The sequence below is a fragment of the Thunnus thynnus genome, chromosome 12 (genome assembly GCF_963924715.1).
Source record: "Thunnus thynnus chromosome 12, fThuThy2.1, whole genome shotgun sequence".
Lineage (NCBI taxonomy): Eukaryota > Metazoa > Chordata > Actinopteri > Scombriformes > Scombridae > Thunnus > Thunnus thynnus.
The window spans coordinates 14,251,713-14,279,215 of record NC_089528.1 but is presented as its reverse complement, the minus strand read 5'-3'; the positions used below and the strand labels follow the sequence as shown (position 1 = coordinate 14,279,215).

Sequence of the window (27,503 nt, the reverse complement as noted above, 5' to 3'; positions counted from 1 at the left end):
GAACAAGTCTGAAAAGTGGATTGCACTGTAATCACGTGGTATCCCACATCCCTCATCTATGATGAGAAAACAAGATTTTTAAACTACTTTTAAGGTTAGATCTTGTTGGATAGTGGCTAGATTTTTATGATAGTTTCAAGAAAACCTATTTCGTAATTTTTGCTTATCCCATTGGCAGGTTTTCTTGCTTGATCAAATTTCACTAGTTCAAAGAATATATTGTACTGTTTTTGCAGTGTACATTGTTGCTCTAAAAGAAATCACTTCTGGACCATTGTCACCATTCTGCCATACTCATGTGATGCCTCTAAGGATTTCCACTGAACCAGTTAATGAAAAACTTATGAAGTGTTGATGGTGGAGTAAAACTCATGAATATCTACTTGCTTGCTTGTTTTAACATGCAGGTTGAAAGAGGTGACGGTTTGACAGGGTGCCATCTCCATTCGTGTTTATGGATCAATTATTGTAAAACTGGTTGTGTGTTCGATAATCTCACAATATATATAATACATCTTGTTTCCAGACAACAAAACCACAGAAAGATTAGTGGCATCATCTATTTTGCAGAACAGCGGGCCCTGGTGGTTGTTTTGCTGAAATACAAGTCTAACTATCCACTGTTTAGCTTACTTGTCCACCTCGAGATTTAGCAATTTACTAAACACGAGTGTGTAAAATGAAAATAGCATAATGCAACGGACATGCTGTCACTGAATTAAAACACACGCATCACAAAGAAACGTTGCTCCACAGCACAGGGCTCTCCAGTAAGTCTGCATTTCAAAATAGACTTGAGTCGGTGTTTGGAAATGTGTGCTAACGTTAGCTAACTTAGCAAAACCAGGGTAGCGGTTGCTAACGTTACAGAGCTGCTGCCGGCTGCATGAACGACAAGCGGCTGTGAGACATAATAGTTTGGCGTAACATTTAATATGTGTCGTTAAGTTAGCTTCACTGAAGGCTTTCGTTTTCGCAAACATTGGTCCAGCAGTATGAAACAGTGCTAGGGTGGTAGACAGTCTGCTAACCTGTATTAGCATAACTAGCCGTGGGTATTAGCTACTCAGCTAGCCGGCTAATTCAATGCTAAGTAGCATCCCAATTGGGCAATACGTGCATTGGTATTGGTTACCTAGCCTGTTTTCATTTACACTTTCCTGCTATATTTTTTTTCCTAACAGGTAAACATGTCAGGAATTAAAAGGAAAATAGAAGGCAGTGATCCCGACTATGAGGACATTTCGCTGGTCCAAAATAGTAAGAGAAACAAAGCGGCTGAACATAATGGTAAGTTCATGGTCTGCACCCTGACACAGTCCACCTGCTTTGCATGTTGTGACAGCTAACAAGTAACTGCGCTCAGCTGGTCTTTAATATGTGTTTGTTCTGTGTTCCTACTTTTAACAGCCCGAGATGCAGCCGTGCAGAAGATCGAAACCATCATTAGAGAGCAGTTTTCTTTGGAGATGAAGAACAAAGAGCATGAGATAGATGTGATAAGTCAGGTATGTGGTTAATACTTGTGTCTTATCAAGTTTTTATCATATTATAATTCACTTGTGTTGTATCACATGGAGTACACATAACCTATAATCAAACTTAAAGAGTAAACATTAAAGCAGTTACTAAAGGAGGGCATTTTGGTTTATTTGATTTTTTATGTTGTTTTGTAGCGACTCAATGAAGCCCGCAGGATGATGGACAAGTTAAGGGCATGCATAGTGGCCAATTACTATGCCAACGCTGGGTTGTCAAAGCTCCCAGAGGTAATTTCCATATATTCACATTCAAGACAGCTCAAAGTCAGTGGTTTGGTTCGGTATGTTAGCAGCAACCGCTTTTGTTGTGTGTCCTAGCAGGCCTCCAAGAGTGACCCTGCAGTGCTGAACCATCCAGCTATCCGGCGATTTTTGGAGTCCCCATCCCGCTCCTCTTCCCCTCTCAACCAGGGCTCTGATACTCCATCTCTGGCCCACTCGGAATCCGAGTCCCTCTCACAGCATGGGGAAGGAGCTGAGAGGGATGGAGAGGGCGCATGGAGGGAGGACAGCAGCGGGCAGGAACGCAGACCTGGACGCAACACAGGGAAAGTGAGTTTAACTGACAGAGATGACAGGGTTGTTGATTATTTGATGAGTGGGAAGTGGGTATCAACCTTATTTTTTTAAAATCTTTTATGAAGCTTTTTATGTTCTTCATTATTTGTTGTAGGATACATTTGGTGTGCCATCGATCTTGGGAGCAGAGCAGAGAGTGACCTACCACACCACAGGAGAAGAGGCATCCAGACTCTATGCAAAGAAGACAATTGTAGTTGGGAATGTGTCCAAGTATGTGACTTCTCAGACTTATATTTTACTTACTCACCCAGTCATTGGATTAACTCAGTATTTTGTAGAGCAGTTATTTCCATTTTAGAGGTCAGGAGCCGCTCAGGAAGTCATGAGAATGTTTATGAGATAGATAGAAAATTCATCATGTGTCATACAGCAATCGTCAGACAAACAAACAGACAACTGCGATACCAACAAAAAACAACAACAGCACCACCAAAAAAAAACCAAACAATAGAGCTCCTCCACCCAATTACAGATCTATACTCAACATATCACCAAAGTGCTCTACATATTATAAGTTACGGCATCCTCATGCACAGAGGTCAAGTTATTTTTGTTTCACAGCTTGTTCAGCAATGCAGTATTGGTAGGCATGAATGATCTGTGAGCCCGGTTGGTTCGGAGGGATGGCAGCCTATGTCGTCTGCCTGATAATAACAGCTTCTATACGCTAAATAGGGGATGTGATACATTTCTAAAAATTGCCTGCCCTTTCCTCACCACTCCGGACTTGCAAGTCATCATCAAGCAGTTTTGCAATTGTCCAGCAATCTTACCGGACATATTGCTTATTTTATGCGGTTTGTTTTCATTATTCACTGACAATGAAAAATACCAGGCAATGGATCAAAAAGTTAAAATACTCTCCACAAAGGAGCGATAGAGGCCCAATATATCTCTATCAACTCTAAACTGTCTTTACTGCCTTCATATAGATAACATCTGTGATAGAATTCCATGACAGTTTTGCATCTAATTATTGTTTCTAAATATTTGTTGTCATCTACCACTTCAATACCTTTCCCATCAACAGTCATTTGTTGGTGGGTGTTGTTATCATTCCTAAAATCAAAAATGATTTCTTCAGTTTTTTTGGTGTTCAAATGAAGAAAACTGGACCTGCACCAACCAACAAACTAATCTACACACACCTGGTAGCTGGTTTGTTCATCATCTCGAATCAAACCCACGATTGCAGTGTCATCAGCAAATTTTATAGTAACATGGTCAGATGTGTTACCTCTACATTCATTTGTACATTTCTACATTCAGTGTAGAGAGTAAATAAAACTGGGGAAATAGTGCTCCCTTGTGGAGCCCCAGTGTTATTAATAATAGGAGAAGCCATTCACTCTGACACGCTGTGATCGGTCAGTCAGAAAGGATTCTAACCATCTGCTGATGTTACCATTTACTCATTACCTGCAGTAATCTCTCCATTATAATATGGGGTCTGATGGTATTAAATACCGATGAAAAACCTACAAAAAGAACACGAGCATATCATTTTTGGCCGATCAAAATGACAATAAATATTATGCAGCATATACAAAAGAGCATCCTCTGTATTCCTCCCATTCCTGTATGCAAATTGTAAGGGGTTATGTTCATGTTGCACTTCCCTAATGACATTTAGGTTAAAAACAATTCTCTTGAGGCTCTTCATTACAGTTGATGTTAAAGCATCTGGGTGATAATCATGTAAAACCGACTGTTCTGACATATTTGGTAACAGAACTATGAAGTTTTCCATGCCCTTGAGATATGTATGGTGCATCATCACATTAGTCTATGTTTGTCTTGCGTTAAACACTGATATCACTTGAAGTACATAGTAGCGCAGTGTTTTTCATCTTAGCTTTTCAGAAAGGAGTTGAGCAATTTGACACTATGTGAAACCTATGAATGTGTTATAAGCCATAAAATGACTTAATCTTTGGGCAGGTATAGTTGTCCTAGAGTTGTTGTTGTAAATGGAGATTTTGCTGCTTACTTCTGTGTCTGTGTTTTCACAGACAAATTAATTTTATCATCGCAGCCAAATTGTATGAAAGTTCAAAACTCTTTTGAAATATAAGTATGGCACATAAATTACTCAAACTCAAAATGGTGGTTGAATTAATTGCCTGAAGTCAATCAGACTTCAAGGAGAAAAGTTGTGTATAAATGAATTTGTTGACATGTGAAAAGGTTATATGCAAAACTATGTGAACTGTGAACTAGATGGGTTGTTGTTGTTTTGAGTCAAAGCTTCTCCAGAACAGGTATGTCCCTCCCTCAGAAGTTTTGCACCTGTGTGTTTTTAAAGCCGAGCCTTTCAGTTGACTTTGTCATGTTTTTGCATGACTCTGCAATGAAGAGCTCAGCCATAATTCGGGTATGTGACAAGCCCAGTCTTGATGCAGGTTGAAAATTACTTTTTACCTAATTTATATCCTTCTTGGCCCGAGTTGATTGGGATAACTGACAGTTTCTTTGAAACCACTTGGTTCAGTGAACTACAAAGAATATGTTAATTCCAGGAAAGCTTGATTGACAAGGTCCATATATCTCATGCGCACCACATATCTCTGAGAGCTAAATGGGAGAGTAATTTCTCGTGTGCTGCAGTGCATCGTTATACATAAAAAAAAACAGGTTTAAACTTGACACAATCACAGTTAATACAAGATAAAGGGGTTAAGACAAGTTTAAATTCACCGTGACTGCCAAAAGGCAGGTCTGTTGTAAAGAGGTTGAAATGTTTGCATTGAATGTTAATGCATGTTTTTTCTCTAATAATCTCTGTTTTTCTATCATTTTTTCTCTTTTTTCCTCTTCAAAGAGGTTTTAATGAAATACAAAGAAAACATGTTCTTTAGTGTTTTGCCTTCCCACCTTCCTATCACACATGCCCTAGTTTTATAGAGTTGAACTCTTATTTTTTTAACTTATCTTAAACCACCAAGTCCTAATATATTATTCCTTACATTTTCTCAAACTAACTCTGGCTGTTTTTGCTCTTGGTCTCTCACCCATAGGTACATTCCCCCAGATAAGCGGGAAGAAAATGACCAGTCAACTCATAAATGGATGGTGTACGTCAGAGGCTCCAGGAGGGAACCCAGCATCAACCACTTTGTGAAGAAAATCTGGTTCTTCTTGCATCCCAGCTACAAACCCAATGACCTAGTGGAAGTCAGGTTTGTGCCAGTTTGGTTTTCTGCACATTTGAGACAGACAAGTTGTCAGTAAGCATTCATCCATTAGGTGCCTGTTTTTTGATATAGGTATGGCTCTTCTGTTGTTTTAAAAAATAGCACTTGGGTGCTGTTACCTCAGGCAACAATAGAAGTTAGAGAGACAGGGACAAACTTGTTTCAGTAAGATTTGTCGTCATGCTGTTATGCCCATAGACACAATGTTTACTTTTAACCTTATATTGTTATTTCATTTATTTCCACGCATCACTTGCCAAACTGAAGGTAGTAAGGAAGTAGAGGAACAATTTTGCATAATAACACCATGATGTGTTATTGTGTTCAATTTCAGGAAAACATTCAGATCAACTTTGTCCTGCAAAACCTTTCTGCTGTTATTCATATTGTGCAACATACTGTTTCTCAGCAGTAAACAGATTATGAAAACCCTTTACTAAACACTGCCCCCTTGTGGGTATTTAATATTCCTCCAGTCTTGTCCCCATTAATCATACCTGGAAAGTGAAAAACAATATTTGTCACTCTGAGTGTTACTTACTCCAGCTGAATCTAGCCGGTAGTTAGTATTTATACAAACTAAGAAGAGAGATGTTCATTATGCAGACTTTACACACACATTATTAGGTGGGGTCTGTGAGCTCATTTAGCACATAATGAGTCAGACTAGGAGTCAACATCAACATGGCACACCTAAATCATACACACTGTGTAGTCGCTTGAAAAAACATGCGTCTTTAAGGGCTTGCCTGAGCCCTGAGGTGCGTAGGTTGATGTCGTACAGGTAATTTAGGAATCATATAGAAGGAGAAGAAGAAGATGTCTCATTTTATCCTCTAAAAGTGGCAAAGGATTTAAGTTTGCCCATGGCTTTTGAATAAATGATCTTTTTCATCAGTCAGCAATCCTTATCCTGAGCCGTAGCCTCCTGGCTGTTTCAGCTGACAAGGCGATTACGTTGCCGTAGCAGCACCACATAAGCTCCCCCTGACTGACTCAAGTCTTCATTCCCAGTGAACCCACACAGACCCACTGCTCTCTGCTGACTCTCAACACATCCAGAATGTAGATGTAGGAATGGATGAAAGTAAGAAAAAAGAAAATGTGCCACTCATAGAGTACACTTGAATAGACACATAATTTGCATGCACATACACATGCTCTTGTACATGTTGGCAGTCAGATCAGTGTCTATTATGAGGGGATGAAAACCTCAAGCTTCAAAGGGGGAGAAGATGAGAGAGGAACCTTCAAGTCATTGATTTTAAGGGATTATTAACTCAGTCTGAGTCAAAAACCAGGGTGGGAGCTTAGTATTTTTCTACAAAGTCATTGTGATGCATCCTCTATACATTTCTCTCCTCCAGATTTGTATTTTAATGAAGTTACATAAGGCTTTTTGTGCCTGTTTTCAGTGAACCTCCCTTTCATTTAACACGTCGCGGTTGGGGTGAATTTCCTGTGAGGATCCAGATCCACTTCAAAGATCCTCGCAACAAACGTATTGACATCATCCACCAGCTAAAGGTCAGACCACATCACAGACCACATCATCCCTCAGCTTGTTTTTCCTCTTTAGAATGACACAGTATTTTTCCACACGCAGGTTTCAATGAGTTCTCGTGGACGTCCTGATGTATTTATGATGTATTTTGTGTTTGCGGTTACTTTTGTGATACTATTAGTTATTTATTTCCCCCTCAGTTTGCTTGTACAATATGTGCACACAAGGACTTTGACCTGCTTAATTAGTGCGGACACATTACAGTAAAGTTAAACAACACAGAATTCAGAAAAGACAGACTGTGATCAGATCATATATGAATATGTTGTATAACAAAAACAAAACACAAGACAAGAAACTACAAGTGTATATTAAAAGCCCAAATAGTTAGCATTTATAGTTTATTGGACTTAACAAATATTAATGGTGATTTTAACAGCTTTATTCAGTTCACTACCCCTAGTTAAGTTAAAGTCTTTATTTTGACCTGTTTTCTTTTCCTACAGCTGGACAGAACATACACTGGGCTTCAGACACTGGGGGCAGAAACTGTAAGTTATGCTCTTACCCACTCTTTTTCCTGCAGTGACAACTTCTCAGTGCTTTAGTCTGACGATGAGCTATATTTGTTCTAGGTGGTGGATGTGGAGCTCCATAGGAACTCGCTAGGGGATGATTACATCCCTCAGCCGTCTTCCTCCAAGGTGACTCACAGAGCAGCCAGCCCCATGTCGGCCTCCCTTGCCCAGACTTATGGACGCTCCAGTTCTCCCATCTCACATGATTCCGGTTTAGAGAAAGGTACACACACAGAAACATTTGTATTTACATAGTAGACAAAACACCTGCCTGTTGGTGTGTATAATGGACTGGTGAGGAGAACTTCAGATTTTTGTGGAACTTTCCATAGCCAGTAAGCCATCCTGCTTCCTCAGTTACAATATACAGTGTGAATAATTAGTGAATGATAAGCAGGGTTCTCATTTACAAAAACAGTTAATTTAAAGGGGTTTTGGTTGGCAAGTTCATATTCATGAAGATAACCCCCAAATTACTGAGTGTTGATTCAGGAACAACAAAAAATAACTCCTTTCTAGTAGAGGTCTTCACAGGTCCAAACTGTTGACTCGATTTGAAACAGACCAGTGAAAAACCTCTGTGTAAATTGATTTTCACAAAAGAGAGTCCAGATTCAAATAGACTCACGGATAATTAGACCCGATCCAAATATGTGGAAGAGCAGAACAGATCCTAATAGAGAGAGAACACCAACACTGGCAGCAGCATGATGTGCTATCAGTTAACAAGCAGCCGCAGTTGAAAAAGAGCAGAAGTTTGATAATGTCCTAAGTACAAATGTGAAGTCTGATTCCAAAAATAAATTGTTTATATGCGTCAAAGACAAATTTATAGAAATAATTGAAAATTTAGAACTGAGCAACAGATAGACTGAAGATAGCTATTTTAACACATTTAATATGAATCAAATTCCAAATAATAATGGTCAATTGATATTAATATTTTATTACACAGGCTTTTGATTTCTCTAAAATATTTTCCCCCACAGTGCGTATGAAGTACCACATGATCAGAACTGATACAGAGTACGCTCAGATTCATTTATATCCACTCGGGTATTAGACACACAGACCAGAGACCTGTGGCAGTAAAACAAGATTCTACCCAACCCAATGAGACGGAGTATAATTTGGACCAGGTCTGACTCAGATCCCGTATCAGGTCTTGGTTCCTCAGAACAGAGTGGTCCTATGAGGACCTCTAGAGTTCTCTGAGCACAATATGTCAATTTGATCCCTACAACTGTTGCTATTTTTGTTCTCCCAAAACTAAATTAGGCCAGTTTTAACTTGTTTTGCAGTCTTTCTTGAGTCAAAAACCTTGTGCTGAAAGTTAGAATTGGATACATTGTATTCTTACATCTGTAACTCTGACTAAATGTGAATCTGAACTCCAGGTGAGGTTGAAATTGATTATTGGTGATTAATACTCTCACCATCTCCTTCCAGGTTACATCAAAGCAGAGATGGGGAGATCTGCAGGGGGTCATAGCTCAGGCCTCACTGCCGGTGAACGCACCCCAACCAGACCTAAAGCTAGTGACAGGATCACTCTGGGTTCCCATGGCAACTCCGCCTTCCAGCCTATCACAGCGAGCTGTAAGATCATTCCCCAAGGACAGCCACCAAGCCCCGCTGAGTCTCCTGGGAAATCGTTCCAACCAATCACTATGAGCTGTAAAATAGTTTCAGGTAATTGTCTCCACCCAGTGGCCATGTCACAGCGCTTTTTCTTGTCATCACTTTTTATTCTTTCCTCAGGCACAATAAGATATTTTATGAAATTGGTTTGGATAAGTTGCTGTCCTGAATTGAACTGAATGATAAGTTTGCAAAATAACAGCCTACTTTAAAACAAATGTTTGAAAAATGTTTTATTTCATATTTTAATGCAGGTGCAATACCTCCACCACTAAGAACACTTAACTGTCTTGATATTAAACTTTCTCATAGTTCGAATACTCGTTCTGTTGTTCTGTCTCTTGTGTTTTGCACACTTTGTTCCCTCGCGTTGATGCTCATTCTTCACTTAGTTTAGTTATTTGGAGTGCATTCATTTTCAGGAACATGCTGTGCTGTTCAGGAGGGATGAAATGAACAGAATTGAAAGGCATACATTTATTTTATGGATGGTTTAATTTGGGCCAAATCACTACAAATTCAATCTCCATTAAATTCAGTGAATGTCTACTCGCAGCAATGATGTGATTGATATCACTGGTCAGCTGGTGGCACAAAGGTTAACAAGAGTGGAAAGAATGGAGATCATTTACATGCACACATACACATAACATTTTTCATATATTCAGATTTCAAAGCAAATACATGATCCCCTAGAAAAGTAGGCGATTTAGTTTTATTGTTTCATAAAAGCTCACAAAAGTTAAATCCGTGATTTTAATAATAATTTTTTATGGTTTATTGTGGTGTTTTAAAGAGTTAATATTAGATTTGCCTAGGCCCTTAAATTTGACAAAATCTTGACAAACCCCAAAGCATTTTCGTACTTGAAGCTTTTTCCTTGTTAATTTGTTATTAACACCCTTGAAGAGAATTATTCATCTAACAGCTGAGCCTATGTACTTTTTTTTTTTTTTTTTTTTTTTTTTTACCCCACAGGATCACCCATCTCCACCCCGAGCCACTCACCGCTGCCTCGCACACCCACCACCTCCACCCCTGTCCACAGCAAGCAGAGCTCTTCCTCGGTGCTCAACAACCCTTATATCATTGTTGACAAGCCAGGCCAGGTGATTGGCATGGCTTCCTCATCTGCCGCCTCCACAGGTACATATCTCCTACTTACTGTCAAAGTGGCGCTTGAAATCGGAAGTGGACCTGCAGCAAAATCGAGAAACAGCGTCTGAGCCGCCCACATAGAATATAAAAATGGCTGTGAAGAATGTACTCTATAGCGGAACAGATGATGAACAATATCCCCTAGACTCCCCCTTTCTCTCTCTCTCTATTTTTATACTTTTTTTTCTTGTTTGTCCTCCTTTTACCCCCTTGTACTTTCTTATCTAGCTCTTTGTACTCCCTCCCTTCTGTCTGTTTTTTTTCCTGAGTCTTTCTATCCCTTTGTCTCTCTTTTGTCCCTGTTTTACACTCATAAAGTATGACGTGTGGTGAGCCAGCAGGATGGTTGCTGGTTGAGAGGTTACCATGGCGACTGAGCTGCTGTGTTTCATGGCCAGATTAGGAGAATGGTGAAAATCGGATGAGACCCTAGACTCACGTCAAATTTTGTGTGTTTGTATTAACCTACAAACAAGGTGTGCAGTTTTCTGCTAAGATGATATTTAGCTGTCGGATAGAGAAAGTTTGTACTCCTATGTGTCAGCATCACCCCAACAAGGAGCAACGGCGTCATCTCACATCACCGAGGCTGTTGCGTTTACTTCCTCACATCAGCAGTGTCAATTCACATTCCACTTAGGTGCTCTTTCCCCTAGATTGCTCACTCTTTCTCGCCCACTCAGTCACTCCCACACTTCCTCCACAAACTCACAGCTCAACCAGATCTGGCAGCAAGGCTGGAGTGTTATCAAGTGATGTTTTGTCAAGCTGGATGAGGTTGATGTGGGTGTTGTGGCTGATTTGCCAATTTCGGGTTAAAACAAATATTGATGCAGTAGATAAGGAACAAAACTGTAGCACTGCTTGGCTCTGTGAGTAAATGCAGGGCAGCTTCTACACCTAGGTGGAGTAACTCGCACCACAATGGCCTTGATGTTTTTGAAAAAGATAACAGGAACTGCAGTGAGCCATCACCACCGCAGTCTCTTCCATGACTTATTGTGTGTGTTTATGTGCATATTACTCCACAGGAAGCCCCTCAGCCAAACAGTCTGCTGCTCAAGGCACTCGCTCTCCAGCCCCCAAAGTTCACACCGGCACCTTCCTCTCATCAGGGGTGAAGGTGAGTTGGTAGAGTCTTGATGGTGTCATCGTTAACATGAATTCACATGAGCTAAAACATCTCTTTGTACTGATCTGTCCCCCCCGCAATGTGACGATAATTTGTCCCTGTAATATCTGTGTCTTTAACGAAGCAGTGTGGTATTAATAGTAGGCCAGGGTGCTATCTTCAGCAGATGTGAGTGCCTTGGCAAGCTGTTTAAATGGGACATCACTCTGAAGATGGGGGGGGTGGGGGGGGGGGGGGGGGGGGGGCTTTGTGAGAATTGCATGGTTCTGTTTCACTCTTGAACACAAAGTGTCAATACACTGCTGTAATCCTCCCACTCCCACATACTCATCATCCCATCACCATCCACGAAGAATGAAATACAGCTTCTCTTAAAATTTCTGTTTCATCACAGTGACACTCGTCACTGGCCTATATTCTACAGTTTTCTCTGTTGCAGCCTGCTGGCATCTGCTGTAGTACTAAAGGCCAGGGCAGAGGGGACAGATGGGGAATATAAAAACATTTCCTTGATAAATAAATGATGATGCTGACTTCAAAAATCTGTTTTAAGCAACAAATCTCTTCACACTCCCCTGCTGTCTGCAGCCTGTTGGAAAATAATAAGGGGATCTTATTTTACAGTCAAAATATATCATATTAATCAGAGAGTAGCATTTACACTAAACACAACAGCTCTAATATCTACAACCTGTTGAGATTTCAAGGCACTGTGGCCTTCCTGTTACTGTTCTTCACTCCATGCGCACTGATTTCTTTTGCAGGTTATTATCAAGCAGGAGCCGGGGGAAGTTTCGACACAGCAGCAGCAGATGGTTTCCACAGTAACCACCCAGCAGCAACCTGCCGCTACAGCAGCACACCAGTTTGTCGCAGTGAAGGGAGGTCACATGATCTCCATGTCGGCCCAGAAACAGGCAGGAGGGGCCACAGGGGCCACAACTAGCAAGGTCAGTCTCTACTGCATATACCCACACACGCTTACACAGAAGCACAACAGTCTTTTACATGTCAATAGTGATATTAATGTGTTGTCTAAAGTTAATGTCATTCAAAAACTATATTGGAACTCTTCCCATTTCTAGATGTTGGGCATCCCTGTCAGCTCAACACTTCAGTCTGCAGTCAAACAGGTGGCTATTAGCAGTGGACAGATTCTGGTCGCCAAGGGCAACCCCTCCGTCTCCAAGGTGATGGGTGGCAAGCAGGTTTTGGCTCAGGGAGTTGCAAAAGCTATCGTCAGCGGAGCCAGTAGCATCTCTGGTCAGCAGGCTGCTGCCAAGGCAGCTGGTGGTTCAAGTGGCAAGAGTGGAGGTCAGAGTTCACTCACAACACACACACACACACATTTTGATATGTAATTTGTTATTTGAAAAAATCATTGGGTCTCAACCAAGAACATTTTCACATTCTTATCCTGAATGTCTTGTTTTTCTGTGAGATTTGCTCATACCAGTGTTCCAAGTGAGATTCACCAAACTTTCTTAACTGCACAAACTTGTTGTTAATCATTCATTTCAGTCTGATGAATCAGATCTGATTCAAAGTTTCATTCACAAAAGTACTTTGCTGAGCTTTACGCCCTGCTGTTAGAAATCAACAGACAAAAACATTATTTATTTAGCAGTGTCGTTATATTAGGGGACCCGAAACAAAATTGAAACTATTGATACAACTTTAAATGAAGTGTCAGGCTGTCCTGTACAGAAATGACAGAAATAAAGAGTGAATGGTTTGACAAGTTAGATAAAAGAAATATCATGATAAAAAATGTCTTGCTAAAGCAAATTGGTCCACGACGTAGATGGGAGAAGGTCAGGGGGACAGTCATCGTGTTGATGATGTTTCCCTGTACAACCACCTGTGTATAGACCCTGAAGCAGCTGTCAGAGTGAAGGAATTTTCTCCTGAACTATAAGAGTTGCCATGCCAAAATATAAGATAAAATCATAGAATATCAGAAAATATGAATATTGATTTTGGATTAAGTTTATTTTAGTTCATACATGTTATTTTAGTTGATTCGGGGAACATATTTAAACCTTAAATTCACTCAGATTAAAGCTGGAGCATGGGACCATTGTCTTCCCCTTCTGGCAGTGACAGTAAAGGGGGCACTCGGCTGTGACACAGGCATGCAGCACCCTGAATGACAGGCACACAGACAGGACCAGTAAAAATAGATATGTTTTGATGGTCAACTTGCCCAAAAACATATTTTTTGACGGCCCACCGGCCCACTGACATTTGTCCCAATATGCCAGATGGCCAGTACACCACTGGCCACTGTTGCAGCTGTAAAACAGTGGATGAATTGTTTTGAGCATCACACAACCCCCGTGAAAAGACTCATTTTACTATCAGAATTTGATCCATTCGGTCTGATAACATTTGGAAAGTCTAGATGAGCCACACGATTAATGTCCAGCGCGGGAATGTCGCACTCAGCATGAGATTTAAAAACTCCATATACTGTGAAATACAGAAAGATTTATCTGGCAGTGGTAGGCTTAATCAGCATTGTGTGAACTTGTTTGGCAAGGGCTTGAATGTAACGGATGTTCATTCATATGTAAAAGTTTTGTTCTGCAGGTTTAAGGTATTGTAATTCATTATAAAAGTCAAAAAAGTATTTCTCCCTTGTGGAAGAAAGTAGACTATCTGTTCATGACTCTAATGACATTCTAGATCATGAATAGACCGTGAATGTCGTTTGTACCAAAGAGAAAATTCTCTTGAGAAAACTGGTGAAATGCCACAAATTCTGTTAAATTACTCGTACCTGCAATTACAGAGCAAATCTCTTTAAGTGGTTCTTGCATGAGGCCCAAGGGCACAGGACGTGTAGAATACGAAAGGTTTTACTACTACTTATTTGAAAAAAGTCATATTCAGGTGTAAGGCAAGAAAATGTACCAATCTTTTATATCAAGAATTATTTCCAACATTAGTACAATTTATATAATTATTTTTTCTTTCTGTGTATTTTCTTAGTGATGGCTACTCTTCAGCTGCCTGCAAACAATCTGGCTAATCTGGCCAACTTGCCTCCGGGCACCAAGCTCTACCTGACCACCAACAGTAAGAACCCCTCAGGGAAGGGCAAGCTGCTTCTCATCCCACAGGGAGCTATCCTCAGAGCCTCCAGTGCTGGTAAGTTGTGTACCATTTACTTCTTTTGAAACACTGGTAGAAAAAGTGAGACTCAACAGGGATTTAGCCCCCCCCCACCCCCTCCCACCCCATTCTGCTTCTCAACCTCTTACTTGACACTCTCTTGCCAAGTTCTTGGAAGCCGTGCCATCTTTTAACATGACATTCTGTGACATTTTACGTCCAGGTCGCTTAGCAGATGACTGTCAGGTCAAATTTTGCAGTAAAGACAAGACAATTTCCATCATTAGGAATTGTTTTCCTCTGCAACAGCAAAACATATAAACTGTGCCAGCATGTTGTGCAGGTTAAGTTGAGCTAACTTTTAGGGGCTCACTTCCTCAAATGCTGCAGACACACTGGTAGAAACTCACTAGCTTAGCAGCATTAAGGCTACAAACAGCCCTGCAACAATAACAGCTACTCAATCAGTTCAAGTAGGACATCTGTTGTTAATACAGAAATATCAAGCCCTCGAATATAATACAACTCGCTGTAAAAATGTTGTTCTCAGGAAAAACATATTGTATTCAATTTAAGTCTATATGATCTTTCGATGTTTAAGTGAGTGTGGAAAGCCTGAGAACAGTTTAGTGCCTCGCTACTCATAATTTCTTAGCAGTCATGTAAAAATATGAAAATCATATATATCGCTAGGTGTTATAAATGAATTCTCCTTGTGTATCTCTTATGTGGAAGTTTGAGATTAGTAGCTTTGGGAACTGTTTTGGTTCAAAGTAAAACTAATACATGATTGTGTTGATGACTCAGTATCTGGGGTTAGTGTCCCAGCTGAAAGCCTTTCGCCCTGACATTTTCCTCCACGTCTTAAGTTGAAGTCAGTTGTATTAAAAATGTTATTGCTCTTTGCTAACATTTGGAAAAAGTAACTTTATGAACTTTTAAAGTGACAACTTGAAGGCATACTGCTGGCGGTTAAACATCCTGACTACTACATTATCTTCTGCACAATGATTCAGTCACTGTCATCTATTTTTTCTGCAGTATACTTACGGTGCACTGCGAGCTAGAATCCCCCACACTGCACATTTCCTGTCAAATTGTATTGCGCTTAAAGGGACAATTCACCTCAAAATCAAAAATACATATTTTTCCACTTACCTGTAGTGCTATTTATCCATCTAGATTGCTTTGGTGTGAGTTGCTGAGTTTTGGAGATATTGGCCATAGAGATGTCTGCTTTCTCTTGAATACAATGGAACTGGATGGCACTCGGCTTGTGGTGCTCAAAGCACCAAAAAAATACATTTTGAAAAACTCAACAGCAATGTCTCTTTTTTTCTTTTTTTATTTTATTTTATTTTATTTTTTTTACTGGAAAGAGACATCGCTGTTGACTTTTTCAAATGTATTTTTTGGTGCTTTGAGCACCACAAGCCGAGTGCTGTACAGTGCCATCCAGTTCCATTGTATTCGAGAGAAGGCAGACATCTCTGTGGCTCAGCAACTCACACCAAAACAATCTAGATGGATAAATAGCACTTCAGATAAGAGAAAAATATGTAATTTTGATTTGGGGTGAACTGTCCCTTTAAAGAGACTTAGTATACCACTGTGTTATATTATCTAAAATACAAATTTCATCACAGTAAACCAGTATTACTCTGCTTCAAAAAACCATTTGTCTAAGTAGAATATGCTTGTGTTTAATTGAAATTACTCAAATGAATGAGTAAGGGATTATCTGTAATTTGGGATAGAGAATAACAGGATTGTTTATCAGATTTGAGACTGATGTGTATGTGGCTGTCTGTAATTTAGGTCAGCAGTCTCAGAGCAGCTCGTCGGCTGGCGCTGGGGGATCTCAGACCTCCTCCTCTTCCTCTTCAAGCAGTCTGCCTTCCAACCTCTCCTACACATCCTATATTCTTAAACAGACCCCGCAGGTGGGTTGAAACACATTTAGATTATAATACAAATCTCACAGACATACTTTTGATGTAAAATGTTCTTCTCTTATGTCTTTTATGTTGTTGTGGATTCTCATTTTTGTTTGTTAGAGCATCAGTATTTGGTTGCCATTGCGAGTTTTGAGCAGTGTTTGAAGTCTTTTCATCAAAGTCTGTGGGAAACTTGGATGCTTTGCACATCTTCGATCCAATACTCATCGCCACAATTAATGTAAAACCAGCTTTTCGATTTTATGCCCTTATAGCCTTACAGGACTTGTATGAACGGTTACAAATAGGATTTCTTTCCTTGGTGGATTTTTGTATACTAGTATACAGCTAGAGCCTGGCGTGTCCTTAATTAGACACATTCATTACAGCAGCATTGATCCTGCAGCCAGCTTTAGAACAGTGATATCTGTGCAGTTAGCCAGCAGCATAAAATGAAGCAGTCTTAAGAGGTTTCCTTCTAAATTTAATGTTACTATCTGGGCCTTGTTTCCTAATAATGATCAGTCTTTAACGGTTAAAGTTGTTTCCAAGTGTGATTTCTACAAACTTGTTCAAACTTAAACTTGTTCTCCATCGCCCTAAAAGCTTGATTTAAAGAAGACTGATACAGTATTCTGCAAACAGTATTTTAGGTAAAAGATGAAACACTTGACACAGTAAAATCATCACACCGTGTACACTATAAAATGTAGTGCACAGCATTAAACAGGTTTTATGATTATCTTAGAACAGAAATCAGGCTCAGAACTGCACCCTGCTTTCAGTTGTTAATGCTGTGTAGGTTTATCTAGCTGGATTTAAACTATGACAACTCTATTCATTTTATCACTGTAATGTTTTGTGGGATCCTCACCTAACCTCCAACCCTTCTTGTCCATTTTACCCAGGGCACCTTTCTGGTTGGCCAGCCAGCGCAGGGCTCAGGGAAGCAGGGGGGTTCCAGTTCAACAGGTCATGCAGCATCATCTCCAGCAACTGTTACCCAGCAGGCCATCCGGGTGACAGCTGGACAGAAGGCGGCTATCCTGGCTCAGGTCAGTATAGGGAACAAGACTGAGGGCAGAACTTTACTGGAACCTCTACAATGGCTGATACTCGTGGAAGCCGCTGTTGTTAGCACCCTGTACTGTTTGACTAGCCCAGGTTTGATAGAGTTAAGAGCTGCAAGCACTGCTTGATATTAACTGGCAGGTCTTTGGAGTGTAGATCACAACAGGTATTGTTGGTATTGATTCACCGTGCTTTGATTTTTCTTACAGTTTTAGTTTGTTCATGTGAACTTTTATAAATAGATGGTTGCTCTTTTTCTATGATTGACAGGTGGTGGGAGGCTCCCAGGGTGCACAGGTGAAGTTGTCTGATGGCTCTGTTAAGACAGTAACAGCGGCGGCAGCAGGACATTTGTCCAAGCCGGGGACGACCACATTGAGGATGACAGGAGGAGTCATCACCGCCGCTAGTTCCACCCCCAGCTCTGCCAGTGCTGCGACAGCAGCCGGCCAGCAGCAGGCCAGTTTCACAGTCCTCATATTTTTCTCCTTTATTCTGCCTGACAGCTGCCAAGTCAATCAACAATTACATAGAAATTGATTTAAAATATTTCTTTTATGCTTGCAAACTGGTTTTGTGTTCTAGTATCCCAAGTTTCCAACTATTTGAATTTCTACCCAATTCAATGAATATTATGTTTAAAGACATCAGATTTGCCAATTAAATTAATACTAAATTGGTTTTAATACTTGGTGATTTAAGTATCGTTTTTATTGTTAAGTGAAGTACATACAGTTCAAAAGGCCTTGAAGTAACTGGCTGTAAAATGCCTTTCAATTAGGAATAATCACAGTTGAAGGATTTTCATTGATTTTACACTTTTATACAAGTCGTGTAAATGTTCCTGTGATGCAGCATTTGATGCTGCAGTATGAACACATTGAAAGTAGGACTGATGAGTGTAGTGTGAGTGCAGTAACAAGGTCAGTGGTGTATTTGTCAGAGAGAGCAGAGTTTAGATGGTGTGTGATGAGCCCCAAGCAGTCCATCAGCAGTGGTCTGGGTTGGGGTGATTACAGCTTCAGAGTCAGTGGCCAGGGCTAATTAACTTGAGAAATGAAAACACACAAAAAGACTTCCTAGAGGTTCCAACACACAAAAACAAATATGTATACAGCATCTAACAAACTGAGAAAAACACTCAGTGATCGGGAGAACACAAAAGAGCAACACATCTCTGTTTTCTCTTTCTGGATTGTTAATTGAATTATGAGGGCTTTCTGTGAAGAGAAATGGACTCTTTGTCTTTGAAAATTCCATAAAACCACTGACCTGATTGGCACAGCTCACTCTGGGAGTTGCACGACACTGGAAAACAAACGTGAGCAGAGCGAGACGTGAGCAGAGCGAGGAGTGAGCAGAGTCTAGTCACAGAGAATTTCATTTAGCAGCGCTCCCACTCCCTCTCTCCCTTCTAAACATCAGGGTGAATTTGTAAATGCCGTTGTCACATAAATAATTGACATGTCATAAACACTTTCATGTCTTGTCACGTAAGTCCATGTGTGAGGAAGAGGAGGTGAGATGTGCAGCCCCATAAAATATTTTTCAAAGCTGTGGCTTTATAAAGTGTTTAAAAGGAAAATAAGTGGTAAAGAAATGTAGTTGTCAACCACTGTTTTTGAATTAATTTGCACGTTCAGAAATCTTTCATTGGATCATTGGTGATGGTACATGGAAAAGTTGTATACACACTATAGCAGTTTGTTATCAGAGTAGCATCTCATATCAGGACTCCATGTTGATGGACCCACACAGTGTTATCCAAATATTACACCCAGCTGTAAAATTTTAGGCACATCTAATTATACTATACATATATACATACTATGTGCTTCTTTTTATTTCCTATTTAACAGCAGGGTTTTATGTGTTTCATGCAGGCTGCTGATGGCGGGAAGTCTGCCTCTCAGCACCACTCTCTCCTGGTGGCAGCCAACCAAGCAGCAGTAATCAGTGCAGCAAAGAGCGCCAGCGCTGCTGCCGGCGGCAGCCTGTCTAAGACTGCTATGGCCACCTTGGTCAAGGGTGCTGGTAACTCGGCCACTATGACAAAAAGTGCTGCTGGTTCAGCTGGTGCTGTAGTAACAGTTGCCAAAGGCATCACCAACATGCCCGTCCTCAGCATGTCCAAGGGTGCAGGGGTGGGGACTGTGGTGGGTGTGCCCAAAAGCAGTGGTACATCATTGGTCAATGCAGCGTCACTGGTCAGCGGGATGGCAGCAGGAGGAGGGAAGACAGGTGCAACTCTCTCAGGTAGGCAGAGAGAAAGCCACTGCATGTGTCAGTTGGTTTGAAATTATGTACAAGTTATATTATTTGAACAAATATAGTATATGTCCAGTCAGAACTGCTTTTCACCTGGAATGTTTTGATTTTTTTTTCCAGGTATGCTGAAGATCCACTCTGGAGGTTCCAGCTCTCAGCAGACAGTCTTGACCATCCCTGCCAACCAGCTCAAGCAGCTGGGGGTTGGCACTGGTTCTGGAGGGCTGCAGACCATACTCATGCCTGTTGGGAAAGGTAAGTTATCTTTTGTGACAAAAAAGACAACATGTGCATTGCAGATAGAAAACGTTGGGTGCTCAACCTCAAAATGTGAATCAGTTCTCAAAGTGGATAAAAGCAGCAGTAAAGATAGTTGAATAAAACATGAAGCTGCATTGAGATTGATTTTTTGACTTTGACTTTGGACTTTGTTGGTTTGTTATATTTTTATAACAAGTTTCTGAAGAACAAATGTTAAAACAAAACATCTTGTTCTCTCAAATGGCTCTAACAGTGTTAGCGTATAGTAGCTTAACTATACACTTTATTTAGTTTGTCCTTCTAATCCGAGTTTATTTTGACAATACATATGACTACTGAGGCACTTAAACACACTGTAGATTCTCTTTTCTCCGTAGTAAGGCCCATCTTCTTCTTTCTCATTTTTCATCTAACTATTAAGCCCATTTACCTAATGGGCCATTGATCCATCCTGTGTGTGTGTGTGTGTGTGTGTGTGTGTGTGTTTTCTTCTGTGTAAAGTGGTGTCTAAAGGCCCAGTCTCCAGTACTCCTTCCTCCTCCTCCTCCTCCTCCACCGCTCCTGGAGCAGCTGGAGCTGGAGCCTCTCCAAGTCCTGCCAGCCAGGCCTCCCCCTCCCTTGCCCTGCCTCTGGCACAAGGTGAGAGGGATCCATCCCCACCCCACCCAGTCTCCCATCTTCTCTCATTCCTTCACAACTTTTATTCACAACCTCAGTTTTCTTTCATTCCGTCAGTCAGGATTAGGTATTAAAAAAAATAACGATGAAAAAGTAAATTTTGTCAGTTGGTGCCAACATATGATACCTATGTTAACTGATAGTTTTCAGCACCTTATTTCACTGACTCCTTTTTATACAGTACCAGTCAAAGGTTTGAGCACACATTCCCATTCAGTTGAATGAGAAAATGTGTTCAAACCTTTACCTGGTACTTTATATTTAACAATATATGTTAAACTTCTCAAATGCATCTATGCTTAACACACAGAATAATAGAATAGTTTTGCAAACATAATGTTAATTATAGATAAAGTTAAATACAGTAGAAAATTAGAATATAATGTAAATAAAGTATTATATGATGTAAAAATAAGTAATTAAACCAGAATCTGACTGGACATTTGGTACCAACAGAGCTTAACAGTTCTTGAAACAGATAGTACTTAAGTACTGAGGTTCACTATGCAGCCCCGGACATGGTACATCCCTAGAGTCATAGGGACCCCAGTCATAATACAATTCTCCTCCTCAGACTAATAATCTAGGTTTAATGAAATGAATCTTTGTCTCACACTTGATTTTCTGCTGTCTCTCTCTCTCTCTCTCTCTGTCTCTCTGCCGCCTCAGTGAAGACAGAGCCAGGTGCTGGCACAGCTGTCACAGCTGGTCCATCACCCCCGGTGACTGCTCCTGTCCCCACGTCTGTCCACGTTTCTACTGCGGCTACCATAGTCAAGCAGGAGCAAGGGGCAGATAATTCTGCACACGACCTCATCAAGTAAGGACAAGTTGTAATGCTCCTTTGACTTACATTAATTGATTCCCAGATAGAAAAATAACATTAGGAGGAAAGGTGCAAGTGTAGAGACAGATTGTTCTCTGCATCTGCACTGACACAGAGTTTTTACCACTTAATTGCTAACATCTCCATTTTTAACTCGCTGAACTAACTTCTCCCTGATAATTAGTGGAGATTAATTCATTAAAGCCATCACATAAGCACCTGAATATGAATTGCTTTCTCCTCAGCACTGAGCACATAGAGACCATGATGCAGCTGCTGACAGCTGTTGTGAAGAAGTACCCTCTGATTGTGCCAGATAAGAGTAAGTGTGTTTTCCTTTGACCTCCAGTTGGCATGCTTAAAAACCAAGTCTATGTATAAAAACAAACTGAAAGCGAATGGATTGTGTTCTGTCAAGCTGTTTAATTTTCTGTCTGTTTGTTTGTTTAGCTGAAGACTCCCATCCATTCTGCGCCTCTTCGACAGAACAGTATTATTCCTGGAATATCGGAAAGCGCAGGGCATCAGAGGTGACTTTTTGTTGTGTGTGTGTGTGTGTGTGAAATACAGCCCAAGCTGCTGACAGGACAGTGGAAATCTACATTAGTTGTGAAAATTATTTTAATTATTTTGTTGGGTAATACAGATCTTTAATGGTTCAAATATCTTTACAATTTCTCTCCATATCATACAAATATTGTGATGCACTCGCTAACTTGTGTCTTTGCTGAGCTTACAAAAAGAACAAGCAGGGTCCTGTATTTTTAAGTGTCATATCGAACACATTTAAGTGCTGTTTCCTGAGATGAAGATTTAATTTAACCCCATTCATATCTCAGAGTGACCTGCTAACAAGCTCTTACGCTCCCGGTTCCAGGGTGAAAGCCTCTGTAATGTCAGTGATAATTTGCATTGTTTGCAGTTTTGTTGTCTGTGTAATCTGTCTTGGTGCTCAGTGCTGGACCCCTGACTCAGCAAGCTTTCTGCTTGCCTCATGTCGTCTGGTCTATCTGGTCAGATGTGTATCTCTTCCTGGTTGTCTCCTCTCATTTCTTCCTAATGGGTTCATCAATAGCTCATACAGACCAACCCATGTCTGTCTGTTCTCTTTCGCTACTACTATAAAAGGCTCTCAGACGAGCCCAGGTGTGGATATTTATATATATGGGTCACTAATTTACTTAGGTGACAGGGCTCAAAGCACATCATTATACAATATGAGGAGAAGGGAAGGTTGTCTGCCTGATAGCTTAAACTGCACTGTCGAGAGTTTGTTTGTGCCTAAATATATGTTCATCAAAGCTTTGCAGTCACAAAACATTATGTGTCTGTTTTAGCTTCAGCGAGCGGTGGCGGTAAAGCGGGTCGTCCAGGACGTGTTGGACCACTCGCCTCGCCTGCAGGCCCTTACTCCCCCAAAAACCAGAGAGGTGGTGCAGTGGTGCCGACAGAGGGGCTACACGCCACCTGACCCCGAACCCCAACGCAAGAATGACGACGAGTCCATCGAGGACATCCTCACACAGATCGACAACGAGCCTGGTCAGTTTCTGTGTGTTTTGGTACATTGCTTCTACATGGGGCATCGTTTACTTTAGCTTGTTTTTGCGATTTCACAGTCGACTCTTTTCTGTTTTCAGCAGCTCAGAATGAATCAATATTTTGCCTTCAGTGTTCCAGGGTGTGCAGAGTGTGGGTGTAGTGCTTCTGCAGTTACCATTTGGTCCAGTAATGTGTTTGCCGTCCACTGGTGTGTGAGGGCAGCTATCGCGCAGCCTCTGTGTTTTTGTTCAGCCATGTTGTTTTATTCACAGGGAGTTCTCATTAATTCTGTCTTTTGTCTGTAAAGGGTGAGAGACGAAGCTGCTTAGCTGAATGAGTCACACATTTGCCTGAGCCAGACAATACAATAATTTGTGTTGTTTGTATTCCTCTCGTCTCCCTCCCTCTCACACAAATATCTTGATTTATAATTGTCTGGTTGTTGGAACTGGTAAAATGAGCCAATATTGTGCAAAAGTAATCTCCTTTAAACATACAGCCACAAATCAAGCAGCTGCTTCAGTCTGAGGGAAATATTGATGCAGTTGCTGTTTCTGCTGCTGCTGCTGCTGCTGCTGCTGTGTGTGAAATGATGTGTTAAATGTGAATTTTTCCACAGAGTGCCCGTCGACTCTGAGTAGCTGCGATGAGCTGATGCTGCGGCTGGAGCAGATGCAAGCTCTGCTGAAGACCGAACCAGAGGAGGCAGACGACGAAATAGTGGACATAGTCACTGTGACACCACCTTGTCAGAAACTAAAGGTCAAAGAGGAGGAGCAGGAAGCGGACGTGGAGCCCAAGTTCTTCCTGGGTCCCTGCGTGTCCGCCCAGTTTGTCAGTGAAACAGCTCAGCAGGTCAGGAAACTCTCCAGGATGAACTTCAGTGTTGTAATTACTAGTATAGTGTTTATTTTTACATTACTGTATTGAAAACATCCTGCAAACACAGAAAGCGTTGATCAGTTTAACAAACCAACCAACCAAAAACATCTAGAATGCTGCTTTTCTTAACTTTATCCATTTTTAAATGATGACTTCTCTGTGTCTTTCAGATCGGGGTAACCTTCCAGCCGGTCGAGGTGGAGAAGAATCTGTTCGCTCCAGTGGTTGAAGCCATGATTCTGAAGGTCGGTCTCTATACAGGCCAAAAAGTAAAAAAGTTGTCCGTTTGCAGTAGCTCATCATTACCTCAACATACCCTTGACTAGAATGATGAATATCCAGTATGCATGAGATAAACACCCTCACAGTATTGCATGTTTCACCTTGTACTGTATGTGAGAGAGTGGAGAGAGTGGGTTTCTCTGTGACTAATAGTGTGTGTGTGTGTGTGTGTGTGTGTGTGTGTGTGTGTGTGCGCGCGCACTGCAGGCTACAGAGCAGTTTGCCAGTGACATCCTGAGAGAAGCTCTGGCTGGGGCCTACGCCAAATCCCCTCAGAACAGGTCAGCCTCTGTTTTTTGTTTTTTTTCTCTCCAACATGCAACCTGCTTAGTGCTCCATTTTTACATTCCTGCGTCACATCTAGAGCTTTTCCAAACTACCACTTTGTTACTCAAATTATTCCAAACAACAAAAAAGATCAATAAACTACTTGCTGAATATGTATTGTAGAATAATTCTTTCATTTCATTTCATTGTTTCCCATGTTTTACACCATATGGGTTAGACTATGTCAAATCAGACAGTTTAAATATTTGTGTCTAAACTGTTTTTAAAAAATGTTTAGAATTTTTGTTAATTTTAACATGTTCGTATGATACGTTATATTTTTCTTATTGTGAACAAATGCAATGAAAACACTAAAACCAACAATGAATTGACAAGTATTGTTAATATATCCAAAGCCTGATATTCTCCAAAAATATTAAAAACAACATTCCTTCATTACCACAAACACAGATGCTGTAGATTATTTTGAGTCAACCCCGCATACAATGTGTCGTAAATACTCACTAGACCACTAAATGTGTATGAATCCACAGCTGAAAATAGTTCCCAACAAACGCAGTATTTCCTGTTGTTTGAGTGATAAGCCCCAACATGATTACTTCCCAAACATATGATAGTATGTCATGTTTATGCATTCAGCAATGATTGCTTTTATTGTAAACAGTAAAAAGTAGCACTGGTTAAAGCTAAATTAATAACATTTTCCAATTGCTGCAGAGTGTGTTTTGTTCTTTACAAATACATCTGGAATACTGGAAACATCTTTATGACCATCTTACGTCTTATTAGAAATCAGTAAATTACTGTTCTAGCCTGCAAAGTATTTTGTGCCATTTACACAGCAGGGTGCTGAACAGGCATAGTTGAATATTCAACACATTAGTGAAATGATGAACATTCATGAATATTCAGAATACAAGCACTGATGTCCCAAGCTGTCTGAAACATTTTTCTAGTGTGTTGAGCCATCCTCAAATTCCTCATGCTGTTACATGCTGTTGGGGTTTGCAGGGCTCCGAGAGAGATCACAGCCATGAACATCCACCAGGCGGTGTGTAGCGTCCCCACCTGTGACTTCCTCACCAACACACACATGGGTTACCTAGCGAAGGACAACTGAGGCAGAACAAGACTGACTTTGACTGGTAACTGACACGTACAGGACTGAGTGCTGAGGACTGTCTGAACTCCTGGCTGTGACAACAGATGATGAGAGAGACTCAACTGGAACTGACATCTCATCTGTGTGAACACAACACTCACACCAGGATTTCGTCCTGTTGCCTCAGGTTGTTCAGTTATTACTAATGTACTGTATTCATTAACTTGATCATAGAAGGGCTCAGCTTGCTTCTAATAGCAGCCGCACAGCAGCGGAATAACAAATGTTTCTGATACTCTGGGTATATTGTAACATTTTAGTCCTACTGTGTGGAGAGAAGCGGCACCGTGGGACTCATTTGATTTTGAGAGGCAGTTGTGCTCTCGCTTACCTCATAACAAGATTATTTTAATGATGAAGTGTTTCCTGTCAGACAGCCAGCTAGTCATCGGGGGAAATGAAGCCTGAGTGACTTACAGGGCTAAATAATAACAAAAGACAGCTGTCCCACTGCACCAGTCTTCATCCTGCTGTCTCGTCCCCTGAACTGGGAACAAGATTCAGTTCACCAGCAGAGGTGAATCCACTGATTTACAGGAATTTGGAAACACTAATGAACATAGTATGTGTTATTAGAATCCCCCAGCATTCACATTGATAGTAATGTCTAGAGGGTAGTTTTGGCAAAGCAAACACAAATTCCTCCAAAAGTGTCATTGCCATGGCAACCAATATTCCGTCATTATGAACATCCTTTGATGTATTTCAGTTAACCTGGCAGACAAAAACAGCTGGACAAACATGCAAGTAGCCGCCGTTATCTAAGGCTCTCTATGCTCTAAGGCATAAAAGGTAACTGATGCGTGTTTCTTATTTTTAAGTCGCAAACCTGATTCACGAGTCTTTCAGATCACAGATCATCAAATCTATTGAGGGAACCTAGTATTGAGTAAACTGAAATCATAATTTTTCATCAAGAATTCAAGACACCGGTCTCAATATTTATATTCTCTCCTTCATGAACCAGGCTAACCAGTCAAAGTGCTTTTAAGTGATCTGTTTAACAACCATAATGTGTCTGTCATGTAATGTACACAGTGTATATGACCAATATGAAAGATGGTGTTTTCAAATCCTGTTTTATTTTTTTATCCAATATCAATACCTGCGAACAGTAATGCCCTAACAGTAGTGTGTGTGTGTGTGTGTGTGTGTGAGAGAGAGAGAGTGTGAGTGTGTGTGTTTGAACTAATTTGTGTGCATACTGGCTGTAGTCATCGCACAAGTTAATGAATTCGGTCATATGCGAATGCTTGTGTGTGTCCTGTCGGCTGATATTGTGTCTGTAATTCCGTTTAATGTGGAGTTTTGCATTATGTTAATGTGTGGATTACTGGATGAGTGGATGTGTTTGGGCTGAGTGGTTGTGACGCCAGTTCAACCAAATTAGTGTAGAAGATACCCAAACATTGTATTTTCATGTTTCAGTGCAAACCAAAAATATAATCAATATTCTTGTAATAAACAAAGAAAAAGTCTGGTTGAAGTAGCAAGCTGTCCCTTTCTCAGCTGTTGTCAGTTTATCGCACAAATACACTCATGTTGAATATGATTGGTTTGTTTTTTGAAACACAATTAGGAGCAATTGTGGACACTGAGAATCTCTCGACCAACCAGGGATGGTGATGCATACACATTAAGGGTAAAACGGTAAGATTGGCCAATTCCAAAAAAAATATTGTATTTTTTCACTTTACCCTAGTGGTACCTGCCTATGCAGGTATAGTTTTAATTTTACTCGGCCAGTTTGTAATAGAATGATCCCTATGAAAACTGTTGATAGGGCGGCCTGTGTATTAACTAGAGTAATGGCAACAACGTTTCTGGAAAAATATGTTGCTTCTGAATTTTTAACGATG

The 27,503-nt window shown here is 40.7% G+C and overlaps 1 protein-coding gene across 4 annotated transcripts; it reads left to right on the top strand.

The window, feature by feature from the left end:
• Positions 1 to 592: 592 nt before the first annotated feature.
• On the top strand, positions 593 to 27,124 carry yeats2 (YEATS domain containing 2). Of its 4 annotated transcripts, none has more exons than XM_067605689.1 (30): positions 593 to 770; positions 1,185 to 1,290; positions 1,411 to 1,508; positions 1,677 to 1,769; positions 1,863 to 2,093; positions 2,215 to 2,333; positions 5,141 to 5,302; positions 6,733 to 6,844; positions 7,328 to 7,372; positions 7,457 to 7,622; positions 8,849 to 9,091; positions 10,019 to 10,186; positions 11,230 to 11,321; positions 12,095 to 12,280; positions 12,416 to 12,644; positions 14,325 to 14,483; positions 16,266 to 16,390; positions 17,293 to 17,439; positions 17,726 to 17,914; positions 19,339 to 19,711; positions 19,844 to 19,978; positions 20,486 to 20,623; positions 21,332 to 21,482; positions 21,734 to 21,810; positions 21,939 to 22,018; positions 22,826 to 23,030; positions 23,650 to 23,885; positions 24,083 to 24,157; positions 24,402 to 24,475; positions 25,494 to 27,124. In XM_067605689.1, exons 2-30 carry the CDS (start codon positions 1,191 to 1,193, stop codon positions 25,600 to 25,602), a joined length of 4,317 nt encoding a protein of 1,438 aa, XP_067461790.1. In that variant the 5' UTR covers positions 593 to 770; positions 1,185 to 1,190; the 3' UTR covers positions 25,603 to 27,124. The 4 variants fall into 4 exon arrangements, with proteins under 4 accessions (XP_067461790.1, XP_067461788.1, XP_067461791.1 ...); XM_067605687.1 differs by having other exon boundaries at positions 1,860 to 2,093; XM_067605688.1 differs by lacking the exon at positions 593 to 770 and adding an exon at positions 830 to 903 and having other exon boundaries at positions 1,860 to 2,093.
• The last annotated feature ends 379 nt before the right edge of the window (positions 27,125 to 27,503 follow it).

What these genes read in the sequence shown, in the direction of transcription:
- yeats2 (XM_067605687.1), top strand. Translation starts at nt 1,191, where the DNA reads ATGTCAGGAATTAAAAGGAAAATAGAAGGCAGTGATCCCGACTATGAG. An exon ending in AATGACCTAGTGGAAGTCAG is followed by an intron (nt 5,303 to 6,732) that starts GTTTGTGCCAGT and finishes GCCTGTTTTCAG; the next exon opens with TGAACCTCCCTTTCATTTAA. An exon ending in ACATCATCCACCAGCTAAAG is followed by an intron (nt 6,845 to 7,327) that starts GTCAGACCACAT and finishes CTTTTCCTACAG; the next exon opens with CTGGACAGAACATACACTGG.